This window comes from Thyridium curvatum (assembly GCF_004353045.1).
Source record: "Thyridium curvatum strain D216 chromosome Unknown NODE_41_length_360454_cov_79.457556, whole genome shotgun sequence".
Classification (NCBI taxonomy): Eukaryota; Fungi; Ascomycota; class Sordariomycetes; order Thyridiales; family Thyridiaceae; genus Thyridium; species Thyridium curvatum.
In genome coordinates, this window is record NW_022156796.1 from 225,106 (window position 1) to 241,017 (window position 15,912).

The 15,912-nt window shown below is 55.6% G+C and overlaps 4 protein-coding genes across 4 annotated transcripts; 3 read left to right on the forward strand and 1 right to left on the reverse strand.

The window, feature by feature from the left end:
• Positions 1–349: 349 nt before the first annotated feature.
• On the forward strand, positions 350–1,348 carry E0L32_006990 (uncharacterized protein; the record flags this gene model as incomplete). Its single annotated transcript, XM_031141685.1, has 1 exon — positions 350–1,348. One exon carries the CDS (start codon positions 350–352, stop codon positions 1,346–1,348), a length of 999 nt encoding a protein of 332 aa, XP_030994054.1.
• Positions 1,349–5,840: 4,492 nt separating this feature from the next.
• E0L32_006991 (uncharacterized protein) lies at positions 5,841–7,583 on the reverse strand (the record flags this gene model as incomplete). The annotated part of the gene is made up of 2 exons (XM_031141686.1): positions 5,841–6,593; positions 7,356–7,583. The coding sequence occupies 2 exons, from the start codon at positions 7,581–7,583 to the stop codon at positions 5,841–5,843; spliced, it is 981 nt and encodes a 326-aa protein (XP_030994055.1).
• A 3,216-nt stretch (positions 7,584–10,799) lies between these two features.
• Positions 10,800–12,087, forward strand: E0L32_006992 (uncharacterized protein; the record flags this gene model as incomplete). The annotated part of the gene is made up of 2 exons (XM_031141687.1): positions 10,800–11,237; positions 11,395–12,087. The coding sequence occupies 2 exons, from the start codon at positions 10,800–10,802 to the stop codon at positions 12,085–12,087; spliced, it is 1,131 nt and encodes a 376-aa protein (XP_030994056.1).
• A 1,497-nt stretch (positions 12,088–13,584) lies between these two features.
• Positions 13,585–15,761, forward strand: E0L32_006993 (uncharacterized protein; the record flags this gene model as incomplete). The annotated part of the gene is made up of 2 exons (XM_031141688.1): positions 13,585–14,371; positions 14,893–15,761. 2 exons carry the CDS (start codon positions 13,585–13,587, stop codon positions 15,759–15,761), a joined length of 1,656 nt encoding a protein of 551 aa, XP_030994057.1.
• Positions 15,762–15,912: the final 151 nt, after the last annotated feature.

The following is a 15,912-nucleotide window of genomic DNA, read 5'->3' on the forward strand; positions in this document are numbered from 1 at the left end:
CAGGCTGGGCTCCTCAAGTCGGGGATACGGTGTTCCTTCTCAGGACCTCCAGACATCTAACATCTGCCTTCATGCCGCATTTTCCAGTAACATGGCACTTGATATCTCTCTCCCTAATTCGGTGTTAGAGCAGGTCGCGGCAGAGCCAACCCCGCCGCCTGTGACCGCGTCATCATTCGCCGTCCCGGATCCTCCGATTTCAAGCCGCGGAAAGGTTCGGTCATCGTGCGATCGCTGCCACACGCAGAAGCTGCGCTGTCTGAAGAGACCAGAGCATACCAGCTGCGAGAGATGTATGCGGCTGAGATGTCCGTGTCGGTATAGTCCCCGTGCGTCGCGTGTGGCACGGATGCCACGGAGGCCGTCAAAACATTCCGGACCTGTGCAGGATACAGTCCCACCCGTCAGCGCGTCTGCTCTTTTGGAAGAGGTGGACGGCAGATCATTCGGCGATCTTGATATCGACTGGAGTTTATACCAGTCTCAAAATGAACAGCTATTTGACCCTTACAACGGCTTGGCCCCGAACTTCGCCTATGTGGAAGACCAACCCACTACCGCGCTTTCAGCTGCCATCCGAAGACTCGCCAGCCTGCATGTAGATACGCTCGACTGTCTTGGGAGCTTTCCTGTCATCGATATCTCTGAAGATGGAACGATAACACCTGCTGAGCTTGGGACATGCGCATCCAAAGTGTCCACTCAGTTTTCCTTTGACGAACTATTTCGTCTTACTACAGAATTTGTCGAGATCTTGGAGGCGCTCCATGCCATCCCTGCACAACGCATGCATGGTCCCATGGGAATGTTTAGCTACGAGATGGACTTCGCGAAATCGTCGGCGCTATCTCAGCCCCTTCCTGATCACGGAGCGGCAGCTGCCCAGAAGGGCATGAATACATCAATGAGGCCCTGGTCTCACGTGGACGAAGCAACCGTCTTGTTGCTGGCATCCTGCCACAGCCGACTTTTGCAGCTCTACAGTGGAGTCATCCAACGAATGCAAATGTGCATCGAGCATTCATTGCGGCCGGGCTCCGGGAGCGATTGGAAGGTCATCCTCCCCAAAGTCCAAGTCGGCTCACTCTCGCTGCCGCCGCTACAGGTAGATCAGGCTTCTCCGGCCCCTTCAAAGGCGACGTCCTCGATGTACATGGTCATGATCACGACGCTGTCGACGCAGCTGTGGGAGAGGGTCGGCTTGCTGTTACGGACAGGTGATGGATGCGCTTCCGGCATTATGGACTGGTCTGAAGCCAACGCATCAGAGTTGGCGTGGTGCAGAATGAAGGACGGGACTAATAATCTCAAGCTTGAAATCACTCGTGTTCAGCACCTGTTACAATGACAAAGAAGCATCGTGTGTTGGAGATCTTGATCTAGATGTAGATCCAAGGCATTACGGAATCTCCCGTCAGACACTATCACGGGCGGCCAGATCCTAAAGGCGCCGCTCCCGCAATTCGAACCCGGATGGAAAGGACAGCACCACGTCATTTGAATTGTCAACAGTTCAGTTAGATGAAGTTGCAAGATACACTTGAAGGAAGCGCAGACTCGCACCCCTACAAGCAGCCACAAACAGCAGTCAGGCCGGCACCAGTAGACCGTGCCTCAAACTGTTCTGCGGTGCCCAAAGACTGGCGAGGTCTCCTTTCACCGATACGACAGGTTGAAGTCCTCCAGAAAGTGGCAATGGCGCTGGCTGTTCCACACTGCTTGTACGCCGAGTAGGTAGGGAGCCCCGAGGAAACTGACGGCCTTTGGAAGGCACAGGCAAAGGTCCGATTGTCCACTAAAGTCACATCATGAACCAACTTCAGCAGCCAGGCTGCCCAGTTCGCCCATCTTGCCGTCACATGCTCGCATAGGGTTACTTCGATGGTCGCTGTCACGAGACAGGAACGTCCTCCCTCCATCTCCCTCCCTCCCTCTATGTGGGAGGAGCAATCCCGCCGCTTCTCCGCGTCATCTTCTCTCGATTTGATCATTTGCTGCCACCTGCAGGTCCGAGGGGCTGGAGGAAGGAAGTCTTTCTACCGACCTAGGTATGGCAGGGCAACTGCCCACCCCCAGGAAGGGCAAGTACGCAGTACCTTATCCACTGACTTGCCTGTCAAAGGAGGTGCGCATGCGGTCAAAATGACCAACAAAACACTTCGGTCCCCAACTCTTCCAGTCAACAATTCCTTTCCATGATCCTCTCTCGCCCATCTTCAATATTGCCAGACTTTGGCTGTCAAGTTCATCTCTCTGCGGCACGCACAATATGCCTTGGCTTTGCTCAAGTCAATCATCCCGAATTCTGCCTCGAGGTTCTTACGCCTCTCAGTTGATCATGGTCAATCCTTTGCCGATCTGTTCTCCGCCCGCTGCCATGCTCACACCCGATCATGTTGTCGGTTCAATCCCTCATCCTGGACTCGGACCCTGATCTATCACCTCATGGCGAGTCCGCCCGGCCTCATGCTTCTGTGCGAAATAGCATCAGTCTTGGTATGTCATTCATGTTCTGGCACTTCAGCTGCTGTGGTTTGCACACGAGGCTCGACCGATGTCCTCTCTTCCCACCATTTCCCCTTGCAGCCAGTCTATCTCGAGGCAATACTAATATTGTGCTTTGTAGCAATTCGCGGCGATGATATACGATCCTATCCGCAGGCCTGTCATCTCGACAATTCCTTTCTGTTGGTTTCGGCTTGGCCGACGAACGCTATCCGCCCTCTCGACTTGTACACTCAATCTGGCATCTCTGCTTTTCCTCAGCCTGGTCATCACTTCCACGAACTCGTTTCGCCAGGCCGCCCAATCCTCAACCGTCTACCCCGGCACGCGTCACCAATCCTGGGTACACCTCCAATCAATGCAGCACCTCGGTCTCCCGCTCCTCACACTCTGCTACCTCGCCTCTCTTCTCTCCTTCGACTACCAGAATCATCCTCTCAAAGCAACTCATGGGTGTTGTGTTCTCTCGGTATGTCAGTGTCATCAGTGTGTGTGTATGTGTGTGTGTGTGCGCGCGCGTGCGCTCGCGCGTATCTGTGTGTTGCGTCTCTTGGGTCTTCACCCTTCACCAAATACTTCTATACTCTTTTACATCATCTCTTCTTCATACTCTCTCTTTCACCCGACCTCCGAAGGCCGCTTTGGTCAGAGCTGGTCCGTCAAAGTGGCCTTCTCTCCTTGGCTCTCTGCCAACTATGGTCAACGCGGAGACAAGAGTTCTGGGACGCTTTGCTAGCGCGTCACATTGCTTGATGATATCAGGCTTCGGATCTAGGTCAGTACAATCGCTACGTTTGGAAGTCTCTAAATCTATTGAACGTCGCTAACACTACTACGCTTGTACAGTCTCCCGACTCACAAACGAACCTGCGACCCTCGCCTTCATCTCCCCAGATACAAGACCTTTCGCGCGCCGAGTGTGGACTGATCGAGCGAACAAATATTGGCGCCGGGACTTGGCCTGGGAAATGCGCAGCCGACCTTGAAAGTTTCTTTTCCAGTACATAGTCAAATCTTTCTTTCCTGTACTTTCGTTTCGTTTCCGTTCTCTGCCTTTTCCTGTTCTCTCGCTTTTTGTCTTGTCTTTCCCTTTTCTGTTCCCCTTCCATAGCTAGGTAATTTGAACAAGGGTGTGCTGTCCACTCACATATCAAAGACCATGCTAGCTTTTACTCGAGCCATATGACATAACCTGCTCTTTTTCAGCTGAACCACATGTGATCTAAATACCTAGAGAGTGGTATTCTTTTGTCCGAGCTCCCGTAACGAGCATTTTGGATCTGCAAAGCCCGTGGTGTGCCTGAAGATGCGTGGTTTTTATGGATCCGAATAACTTCGATTATGGGTTTACCGCTGACTTGAATCCATGGTACTTGCAAAATGCCTCATTCACGAGTGTCCCATTTTGCTATTTAAATCGCTTCTTTCTTCCTCTCTCCCCATTTCTCTTCCCTCTTTCCTCGGTACTCCTCCTTAGTCAACCTCAGCCGTCCCTCTATCCCCGCTTACCCGACCAAAGCGAATGACGATAGTGTTACAGCAGTCCCAAGAACTATCCCTCCTCTAACCATTTTCCAACATGCCGTCCCGAAGGCACTCTCCGAGCAAGCAAGCCAACACCGAAGCTCATGGCACTCAAATCGAGTCCTACAATCTGGCAAGGTTGCACCCCTTGATGGCCGCCGCATACCACAACCGAACCCAGAGCCCCCTGTGCCGACTTCCAGACAAGATACTGGTCAGAGTGATGCAGCTGGCTGACAATGTCACTGTCGAGTGCCTCCGGCGCTGCAGCCGCGTATTCCTGCGCCTCTTTCCATTGGCTTGCAGACACCGCCTGGATTACGAAGACGTACAAACACAGACAGAGAGTTATCATTCCTGGCCGGCATCTCGTCTTGCCTGGCCGCCGGGGGGACAAGACGCGTTCCTCTCCCTTCTGGAAAGAGACGCATACTGCAAAGACTGCCTGGCTGCGCGCCAGTCTCCAGGCTGGAAGGATAGAGTGGCAGCTCTCGTCGAGACGTATCTTCATTGTTCCGCATGCGATGCCGACCACCCTGTTTGCCTGTTCTCGGCCAAAGAGCGCAGCAAGCCACAATCAGAGCGGATCTGTATCGGCCACGAAGGGTATCTGCGTCTTTGCAACCACAAGAAAATAAGCTGGTCCTTCCTATGCTCCGAAGCGAAGAAGTGGCCGGCAGACAAGCGCTTCTATAATAACTTGCTCCGGTGCACACGACACTTGACAAGCTGCAACTATCACCTAAGATCTGTGCGGGCCCTTTTTCGGAGAGCGCCAGACCTCAGACTTTATGAATGCTCCTCAACACCAACTGCCTCATTTGTCTTTAGGAGGACCCCTTTGGGTGCCAAGAAGCGGGTAATGGAACTGGAGCTGGCGTGGTTGGATCACATTCCGGTTCGAAAATTGCAAGGGGGCCTTGTTCGGGCTGAAGATGTAGCCAAGGGGAGAGGCATCTTATACGGAAAACAAGGGCAATTTGTGTGCCCGCAGCTCAACCCTGGTCAGATACCAGGCGCAAGGATCTGCGACCCAGGTTATTGCGACTGCCTCCACTACCAAGGCATGACCTCAACAGATTGGGAGCGCCCCTCGCCTGAGTCGCAATTAGAGGCAACTTGCCGCACAGCGCCGATAGGCTTCGCCTACCAAAGGCCCAGCCGTCAACGAAATATTTTGCGGCATAGCACGGTTTGCAGATGCTTCGCTGACCAGCTCAACAGGAACGTTCTCCCAGAAGGGCGTTATGTACGATCAGTCAAGATCGCAGCCTGTCCCAAAGGGGAACACTGCCTGGTAGTAGGCTTTCAGTCGTGGTTCATCCTTGAAGCTGACCCCCAGAGTCGCATTCAGCGCATGAACTTGCACTGGTATCAGGCTCTTGACCCAGACTCGTTCAGCCTCACTAAGGATGCCGATGGCTTCGGGGTGTACTGGTGCAAAGATGAAGCTTGTAGGAACTACTACCGCTTCGCGCAATCCCGCCTTTGCCTGCTCGAGCCGACAAAATGTGTGCGTGCTTGCCCCAGCCAAGAGCCCGGGTCCGACACTTCGGAGCCTACTCATGCGGAGAGCACGCCAACCGTTCCGTGGACCCCGATGACTCCGCTGAGAAATGAAATAAGACTTACCAAGAGAGTCTTGGGGAGGCTTTTCAGCCGCAATAAATAAGAATACTGGTCCCAAAGGCAAAAAGCACGAGAGAAAAGAGAAAAAGGGAAAGAAAAAGAAAGAAGAAAAAACGAAACCGAAACTCAGCATCCACCCCCCAACCCCCCAACCCCCTTCCGCCGCCGCCGCCCCAAGGCACCTAGTCGTCTTGCGACGAAAAGCCGTGGCGACGACGCCCGCCGCCGCCACGCCCGCCGCCGCCACCCCGTTGGCCACCCCGGCCACCCCGATGGCCACCCCGGCCGCCGCCCCCCTCCTCGTCGCTGCGGCCACGCGAGGCACGCCAGGCGCTCCAGGCACGCCAGGCGCCCACCGGCGCCTGGACGGCCACGGGCGCCGCCAACAGCACGGCGAAGCCGGCAAACAACGCCATGGCCATAGTGGCCACCGCCCCACCAACCTCGATCCAGCCCTTGCGGGCGGCGTTCTCGGTCGCATTGACCAGCCTCTCCATCATGTGCACCAGCTCCTGGTGCTGCGCCGCGTGGGCCTCCGCGAGCCCGAGGACGGCCGCCGTGAGGTTAGTCACGGCGGCCACCACGAGCTCGGCGGAGCCGTTCACGACGATGTCGCCGTGCAAGCTGCCGATACCTCCGGCAGCAGCCATCTCTCTCTCTCTCTCTCTCTCTCTCTCTCTCTCTCTCTTGTATGCGTGTGTGTGTGTGTCTGTCTCTCTGTCAGTGTGTGTGTGTGGCGTATGGTGTGTCTCATGGTTGTTGAGAAGAAGAGAAACATCGGATCGAAGGGAGCGAGATGCATTTTGCACTGAGGTAGACCACTTCGGTGCCTTCCATGCATAGGGCTGCTCCTGCTCCTTAGTTTGTTGCAACAGATTTATCGTCACTCCACTGGCAGGAGCCAAGCTCAACTCCATCGCCATAGGAGCAGCCACCTAAAGTACGTGACAGTGGCAATCCTCCCGGCCGTACCTGCGTGTCTGCCAGGTGATCCTCCGCCGAGGGTAAGAACTCTATCCTCACCGATGGTGGTTGCAAGCACTACGCTGCTCTATCGAAGGAACCGGGGGAGACTGCATGATGGAACAAGGCTCGCCCTTGCAAATATCGGGCACCTCAATTTGATAGATTCATCATCGCCCTTCTTAGCAATTTCTATGTCGTGTGAATCTGCTTTGTCGTCAGTATAAGCCTCGTGAAACCTCGTTGTCTGCGACTGACGCTGAGAAATTGGAAACATCCATCACTCATGGTGTAGTAACAGATGGCATTTAATCAAAGTTTTCCAGGAGCAAATTGTGACTTGTGATGACTAGTGACTGAGCCTGCATGTCAAGGCGAGGCCATCACCATCACAGCCTTTCCCGCCTCCACATCCAGTCCTCACCATCACGTATTTACGCATCCTTCAGAGGTCAAGAGGAAGTACGGACAGGGCAACAGACACGGGCGGTACAGTGTGTGGAATGCATTTGTTAGGTTGATAACACATTCGCTGAAAAACGAAACACAACTTTGCTATGAGAGACTTGGGGGTGCTTTTTCGCTGTGGTACCTAAGAATCCTTCTCCCAAAAGCACACAACAAGACAAAAGAAAAGAAAGGAAAGAAACAACGAAAAGAGGAAAAAAAGGAACCCCCCCCCCACCCCCCCTCCCTCCCCCGCCCCCATCATCGTCTACTCGTCGTCCCGAGACGACCGTGACGCCCGCGAACGGGCCGAATGAAACGACGCCACGGCCGACGCCGCCGCCGCTGCGGATGCTGCGGTGGCCACTGCGGCGGCGGCAGCGGTCGCTGTCATTGTCGCCGCCGCCGCCATCGATGTTGGCGTTGACGTTGGCGTTGGCGTTGCCCTCGACATCGCCCAGGCGCTGCTGCTGGCCACGCCACCAGCTGGGCCGGAAGATGGCCCAGCGACTCATGACGTCGATGGCCAAAACAGCCGTCCCCACCGCAATGATGAGGGTGCTCACCCCCGTCACATCCCATCCCGAGGATGTGGCGGCGGTGGCGGAGTCGGCCCGCTAGGCCAGGCTCACACGCCGAGCATCTTCTGCGACTCGAGGAGAGCCCGAGCCGCTGCGACATTGTCGCACGCGTTGGCGACAACGATGTTGCCATTTAGACTGCCGATTCCACCAGCAGCAGCCATCTCTCCCTCTCTCTGTCTGTGTTAGTGTGTGTGTTAGTGTGTGCGTGTGTGTGTCTGTCTGCGTCTTGGTTAGTGTGTGTGTGGTGCGTCGTGTTTGTTGGGAAGAAGAAGAGAAGAAGATCAGACCCAAGGCAGCGAAAAGAAAACATGACACTGTGTCCTCCTCGCGAGCTCGCGGCTGCTACTGCCTCGCAGTGTCGGATGAGTGGTGGATTCGCCATTTTGGAAAGCACCAACCCCGTTTCCAGCAAAAATGGTAACCACCTAAAACAGGTAATGACCAGTGACCGCCTCCCGGCCGTACCTGCTCGTCTGCCAAGCAATCGTCCGACGAGATGAAACCGAGTGTTCAAGTGCCTCATCCATGAAAGCCATTGGCTTTAGGTAGTGGGATAACCCTCGTGAATTTCCTGAGAGATACCGAGGTATCTAGGTTGGTATTGGTACCTAGGTAGCCTGGGGCAATATCCCAATTCACGCCCATGCAAGGTGGCTGGGCCGGGGATAGAAGGCGGAAACATGGAAATTGACGACATCCTGGATGAAATGCCAGAGTTCAGCTCCGGCAGCCGAATCACCCAGGCAGAGATTCGAGCGACGAGCCACAATAGAAACAATACCGTAGAAGCAGTCCACAGCCGATACCGAACATATAGCCGCAGTCAAACCGCATGCCAGGTACGGATGATCATGGCAGAGGGCAACGATGAAGATGATGGAGACGGCGATGGGAATCGTTGCGCTGAGGGCTCTGATCACGACTCAGAGACTCAGACGCATCTGTCTACGGAGACAGCGCAGATAGAGCTGCACGAAAGATTTCCCACAGACAATTCCTTGCCGAAGTGAGATCGTGGGAGGATACTGATTCCAATACATCAAAAATCTCGGTATGCTTGGACAGAATTGGCCTGTGCTGGGAGTGCGCTCCCACAGGAACGCATCGTGATTTGATCACGATATCTCAGCCATTTTGTCGCCATGGAAGAGGCAATGAGACAAGCCAAGATCAGCAGATTGGAAGGCAAATTGGCATTCGCCAAGCAATTTCATAAGGGAGCATTTTCCCGAGGTTGAAAGGGAGTACGGACTCGGGAACGGACACGGCGGCACAGTCCGCGGATTGCGCCCGTCAGGTCGGAGGATTGGCACCCACGGGACTTGAAGCGTACGGAGTGCCGAAAGCGACCGACCGACTCCCGCTAACCGATCAAGCGCGCATCAAATTGGAATCCCTGGAAATCCATGGGGACTGTCAAATGCTAAAAAAGAAGTTGAGTTTTGTGGGGGGACTCAGGGAAGAAATTACCATGTGGATCTCGGCTGACATCTGACATTTTTCTGGATCGACAAAATAGCGACATTCCAGCATCCTCGCTTCAGACAAAGAGGCTCGACACGGAGGCAAACGGGCCAGCCGGGGCCGGAACAGTCGGCGAAGGGAGTGGTCCATCAGGAACTACCGCGATGCGAACAATGCCTGGACACGTAGGTATCCCTCGGGAACTCACGAGGGTGATCCCACTACCAAAAATCGACGGGTTTCTCGGGCAGGGTAGTGAGGAAGATGATCGTGAAGTATTTTGCTCAATGAAGACGAGTGGAGAGAGAGCGCAAACAGCCGCCAATCAATGACCCCCCCCCCCCCCCCCCCCCCCGGGCCGCGACATGCCCTTCTCTGTGTTATTGATGAGATAAGACGACTTGGTTTCCCATTTCGTATCGCATGGGCTTCGCACCAATGGCAGGCAAAAGGTAACTAGTCCTGGGCCGTGGCAAATACACCGCATGGGTTGGTGTGCAGGCGGGCCAAAGAGGGCCAAAGAGGGCCAGCAGTCTGGTTTGGGTTTGGATGAGAGTGAGACCTTGTGGGAAGGGAGTGGGGTGATGGGGTGATGGGCAAATAAGCTTGTGTGTGCTCCAGGGTGAGGGCTGCATGGATACGCACTGGGGGGGGAAATGAAAAGGGGAGGGTTGCAATACGGAGTGATGATGATGAGAGCCAGCCAGAGCCAGCCAGAGCCAGCCAGAGCCAGCCTTCACTTATCACACAACCCATCTCCAGGGCTGTCTCGCAACGGCGAAAAATCACAAGACCAGCAGCTGTCGTCGCCCATCGAGGCTAAGGCGTTAATTATCAGGAGCTAAAGCATCTTAGAAGGAAACATGGCGAGAGGATTACGTCGCCTCTGGCGCTCCTAGCCGCTGTCTACCGATTCGGGCGCCCCCTTCAGTACCTCAAGTGCCCTACATTGAGCACCTACCTAGCTGAGTAGTTAGTTGTACTTAGGCTTTCTAGAGCCATGCGCGCTACGGAACAGCCCCTGTCCAGGGTGGGATTCCTGACGCAACAGGTCCACAAAAGCCATCAATAAGCGATGGGCGATGCCCCTTCCAGCGCTAGCGCGCCATCCCAAGTAGCCAAAACGTTGTGCCAGGCTCTAAATTGAAGAAACCACAGCGAATCCACAGGGCACGTCTTGGCGTCTCGGGGTGGCTGAGCGCCGGCTGGGGGGGAGTGCGTGCGCGTCCCTTTCGTCCCTTTTCTGCTCTTTTTCTCCCCTCCAGTGTGGTGCGTGTGCTCTTGTGTCAAAGCCGGGTGGTGTGTGGGTTGGCAAGGTTGGTTGCAGGTCAACAAGAGAGCAGCAGGACGAAAAGCCCAAAGCCAAGAGCCAAGAGCCAAGAAGCCAAAGGGGGCGTTTCCCCACCGCAGATTTATTAAAACGCGTGCTGGCTGCAGGGGAGGGGGGGGAGAAAGAAAGCGCAAATGTCAAGTCCATCTTTAAAGACGAATCTCCGTCCTGTGCTCCTCCCAAACTTTTGAATGCCACCGTCCCCGATCACGACCGCGACCACGACGACCACGAGCACTACAAGCACGACTGCCTCTCTCCTCACTGCTCGTCCCTGCTAACCAACCCTCCTGCTCCTGCCTGTCGTCCGTCTGTTTGTCTGCCCGCCGTCGTCCCATGGCCGTTTGCCGGCGATGCGGTCCATCTGGCACGCAGTAGGCCAGTTCGGCCAGGGGAAGGGGAGCAGCAGCCCCTCGAGCTCGAGCCGGCGCAGCAGCGCGGCGACCCTGCTGCCCTTCGACGAGGACCCCCGGCGCCGCAGCAGCCCGACCCGCCGCCTCAGGGCGCCCCGGCTGCGCAGGGTCACGGCCTGGCTGCTGCTCATCGACCTCGCCATCATCCTCTTCCTCGTCTGGCTCGTCCAGCCCCTCATCGTCCTGCTGCGCCGCAACGAGGAGCTCTTCTCCCCGCACGTCACCCTCTCCAACGACACCCTCGCCGGCCTCGACGAGGCCGGCCAGCGCAGGATCCCGCGCATCCTGCACCAGACCACCGCCACCGACGACATCCCCGAGAAGTGGGTCAAGTCGCAGCAGAGCTGCAAGGACACCTACCGCGACTTTGAGTACAAGGTATGCATTGAGGCATCATTCACTTCATGGAGAGGAAGAGAGAATGGAGAAGAAGAGGGGAGGGTGGCGGTCGATGCGCTAGTCCCGTTGGCGCTGGGTCGAACGAATCCGTTCAAAAAGAAGAAGACCAAAATCGCTAACGTACACCCAACTACAGCTCTGGACCGACCAGCGGGCCCGCGATTTCCTAGAGCAGGAGTACCCCTGGTTCGTCGAGACCTGGGACAGCTACGACTTCCCCATCCAGCGCGCCGACTCGATCCGCTACTTTGTCCTGCACCACTACGGCGGCATCTACCTCGACATGGACACCATCTGCCACGCCCCCTTCCCCCTGCACCAGATCGACTCGGGCACCATGGAGCACCGCGCCCTCTTCGAGTCCACCCTGCCCACGGGCATCACCAACGACTTCATGGTCTCGACCGCCCGCCACCCGGCCTTTGCGGGCGCCATCGCCAAGCTGCCCCTCTTCTACAGCTTCACCCGCTTCTGGGCCCGCCTCGAGCCCTACTGCGCCATCATGCTCTCCTCGGGCCCGCTGTTCCTGAGCCTCGTCGTCAAGGACTACCTGCTCGAGCTGCCCTCCCTGCCCTCGGCCACGGTGCAGGTCATCGCGTCGGCGCGCCTGCGGCCCTACATCACCGACCTCGAGAGCAGCACCTGGCACCGCAAGGACACGCAGGCGCTCATGTGGCTCGGCCAGCGGCCCTGGTCCTGGTTCCTCATGGGCGCGCTCGGCGTCGTCGTCGGCGCCTACCTCGTCAACCTCGCCCTGCTCGCGTGCTTCCGCGCCGTGCGCAAGGTCCCCGCCGTCTCGGCCGGCAGCAAGCTGGCCAAGCTGATATAGCCGGGCCGAAGGAGGGGCGTGTGCACTCGCGCGCGCGCCCGCGCGAGCGAGCAAAAAGAAAGTTGCATTTTTGGGTGTACTTCTGAATGATGATGTAGTCATGACATACCTGGTGTTTTCTTTTTACATGGGAGCAATACACGGAGCGTTGATATAGAAGGGAGGAAGGGAGGGAGGGATGGGGTTTCCATATCTTCTCGTCTCTCCCCCGCCGTCTCAAAGCACCACTAATGCCAACATATTCCTTTCGCATTGATGATGGACGCCGTCTGGAATTTGTGCCACGCAACTGTGACGATAAACACATGATTGCGAGGTGACGTGAGCCTTACTGGTTGTGCGACTTACACCCGATTGCAGCTCCGCCTGGTTTGCCCATTTTTGCTTTTTTGTGTCTTGCTGTCAGCCATGTCCACATTCCTACCGCCTTTCTTCAGGCACGGCAAACCCGAGACCGTGGCTGTCGGGTTCGACGTGCCGCCAAGCGCTGCAGCTCCGAGACATGGCGTCGGGGAGGGCGGCACGGCAAGTCAGCAAGGGATACTGATCCCTCCAACTGAGACAATCCCGATCAGTTGAAGATTGTCATATGCCATCAAAGTAAGTGGCAGGTGTTCTATTTGTTGTACTCAAATGCCAACCTCAAAGGGGGGACGCCCGTCAGGCAAGAACCCATTTCTCATTATGGATCTGAACCAGTCTAACTGGGTGCTTTTTGTCTGTAGAGTATGAAGTAAGAAGATCTTCGAGTGCCTTGGATTCGAACAAGAACGAGTACGTACTTGTGAAGTTCGAGTAAAACGACAATTGGATGTCCCATCCTTACAACCATCCCCTGCCTTTTTTTTCACCGTTCTCAATCTTCTGCCGTACCTTGCCAGAGTCACAAACCAGTTCAATCTAATTCTTCGCCTTTCTAGTGGCAGCCTTAGCTAGGCTATGTTGTACTGTCTGATGATGCCAAGCTGGCTACTTGGTCCACATATACGAGATATGTGATGAAGTCGTTGATCTCATGGAAGTCCCTCAGAAAGGAAGAAGCTATCAAAGCTTTGCAAAGAAGAAAAGAGGGATAGGATCAAGGCAAGGGTGTCGTGGTTAAGATGTTTTAGCACAAGCGACCATCTTGGGATGCTTTAACCAGCAATATTGAAATGATTAGAATCTAAAGTCAAAGGTTGTGAAGACAAAGGTAAACAGTTATAATTGAGACATAGACATGAGAAAGTCATTTTGAAGTTTTGAAGATAGACAGCAGTGGGAATCGTGCCTTGGGTGACCCGGTTAGATGCCTATCACGACAGACAATCAAGTGTCCTCGCTTATTTCTTCACTATCACTAGCTTCGTTCTGTGAATGGAAACAGTTCTCGGCCTGAGGTGGTCATGGCTTCTCACAGGAACCACGTGACTGCTCGTATTTCCCTGCCTGGACCTGAGGGCGACCGAGACGCGATCGAACTCGTGCCCAATGTCTCTCACCGTAGCCTTCGCCATCATGGAGGCCTCACTCCTCACGCTGGATGAGGTCAGGAAATATGGCTATTGCAAGTTGGCAAGCGTCGATCACACCTTGGATGATGCCCAGCTCGAGACTCGGTGTCCCCTCGATAACGGACGGCACCACGGCCAGCCGAAGTATGGAGTGGGATCGCTAGACCGACTCCCCGCCGAAGTCCTCACCGAGATTCTGTTGGGATTGGATATCCCGTCTCTGACTGCCTTTCGGCGCGTGAACCGCCAGGCCATGAACCTCGTCGACGCGATACCCTCGTACCGAGCAGTGTTTGAAAACTGCGCCGATGTCCTCCGGGCTATCCTCAGCATCAACGCAAAGCACTTTGATTGCAGGGACTTGTTCCAGACTCTCTCCGGCACCAAGTGTGTGACCTGCGACAAGTTCGGTGCCTATCTCTACCTCATCACCTGCAAACGCGTCTGCTACTTCTGCTTCACCTGGGACCTCAAATTCTTTCCCGTCGCCGCTGCGCTCGGGGCCAGTCACGTTGAGCCTTTCAGAGAAGAACTAGACTCCCTGCCCCATGTCATCGCTCTACCGGGACGCTATACGCCGTGTGCCAAGCTGGTCAAGAAGAAGAGATGGCTGTTCGACCGCCAGGGCGTGGACGGCAGGCTATCGGAGGTCTGCGTTCGACGTTTGAAAAAGGCCGAGCGTCGAATTGATCGCGTGGATAAGGAAGCTATACGGTTCATGTCTATTATTACCGCACCCTATTTCACCTCGTCGGGGCGCGCAGCCCATTGGGGATATCATTGTGCCACCTGTAGAGACAGTGCGAGGCTAGGGCCATTTTTCAGGCACAAATTCACAGGAGATGAGTTTGTGGACCATATGGTACAACTCGGGCTGAATCATTGAGGGATACGATGATGGAAGCATGGATATAGTAAATTTGCTGTACCTTTCCCCAGGTTTGTTCTCGCTTCCGCAGTACCAGTTCATGGGATGAAAGAACATGTCCCCATGACGATCTCTAGCCCAATGAGCGCAGTTTCTTCACAGACGGTGGCGGCGGGCTTCTATCGTACTACCTGTTGCTGATTCTCGACCCGAGGGAGTGGTCATGGGGGTTTCTATTACCGTTTCCGTTTCACCCCGGCGCTTCTGGACAGGATATCATAGGTCTCAATTAAGCGCCATTGAATCCCCACAGCATCGACTGCTGAGTTTCAAAGTCGCTCTGGTCTGGAGCAATTGTAGACTCGACAACTCCGCATGGTCTGCTTCATCTGTACAAAACTCACCTAATTACGCTGCTGCCAACCACCCTGCTACAACAGTCAGTCTGCGAACTTCTTGTCGAACAGACTACCTACTCTCCCCATAACCCCTCTTTGAACACCCTCGACCATCAAATGGCATCACGCAACAGTAACATCAAGCTGCTCGCACTGCTGGTGGATTCCAGTGAGGAAGACGACAGCGATTACCGTTTTCTAGTCGACGGGAAGCACGTCAAGTATGTCACGGTCGCGCCGGGCGCCTTGCCCAAGGACATCCGGACCTTCACGCCGGTCCTGCTCGCGACGCTGCCCCCGTTCCCCCCGGGGGACTGGAACGAGGGCCACGTATCCAAGGACCCGGCCAGCGGCCTCCCGGTCTTCTCTCGCTGCGAGCGCAACGAGCTGCCCGGGGTCGTGAACGCCTGGCACCGCACGCGGATCGACCACCTGGAGCTCGCGACGGTCCGCCGCCTGCGCCAGAACATCCACGTCGCCACGCACCCGCATTTCGGGGCCCGGGAGGTGCTGGTCAAGTTCACCGAGTTCCCGTGGCAGACGCAGTACTTTGAGGCGGAGACGGCGGCGTACCAGTGGATCGGAGGGCAGGGGCTCGGCCCCAAGTTCCTCGGCCACCTGACGGAAGAAGGGAGGGTCATCGGCTTCATCTTGGAGTACGTGGCCGACGCGAGGTCCGCTGGGCCGGAGGACCTGGCAGCCTGCCAGGCTGTGCTGGGCAGGCTGCACGCTCTGGGCATCAAGCACGGGGATATCAACAAGCACAATTTCCTCATCCGGGCAGGCGAGGCGTTGCTTGTCGACTTTGACTGCGCGACGCGGTGCAGTGAAAAGGATGAGCTTGATGCAGAGTATGGACGTTTGGAGCAGTCACTGAATGACCCTTCTCGTAGGGGTGGAGGATTCTACTCCTAGACTCTCTCCCACAACATTTGTCACGGAGTGTAAAGTCATGAATTTAAAGCATTGACAGCCTTCCTGAAGTATCATTGACCACGTAGCAACAAGGACTCTTGAGTGGCTTAGTGGCCGGAGTCAATACAACTAATCAGCTTGACCTGCTTTT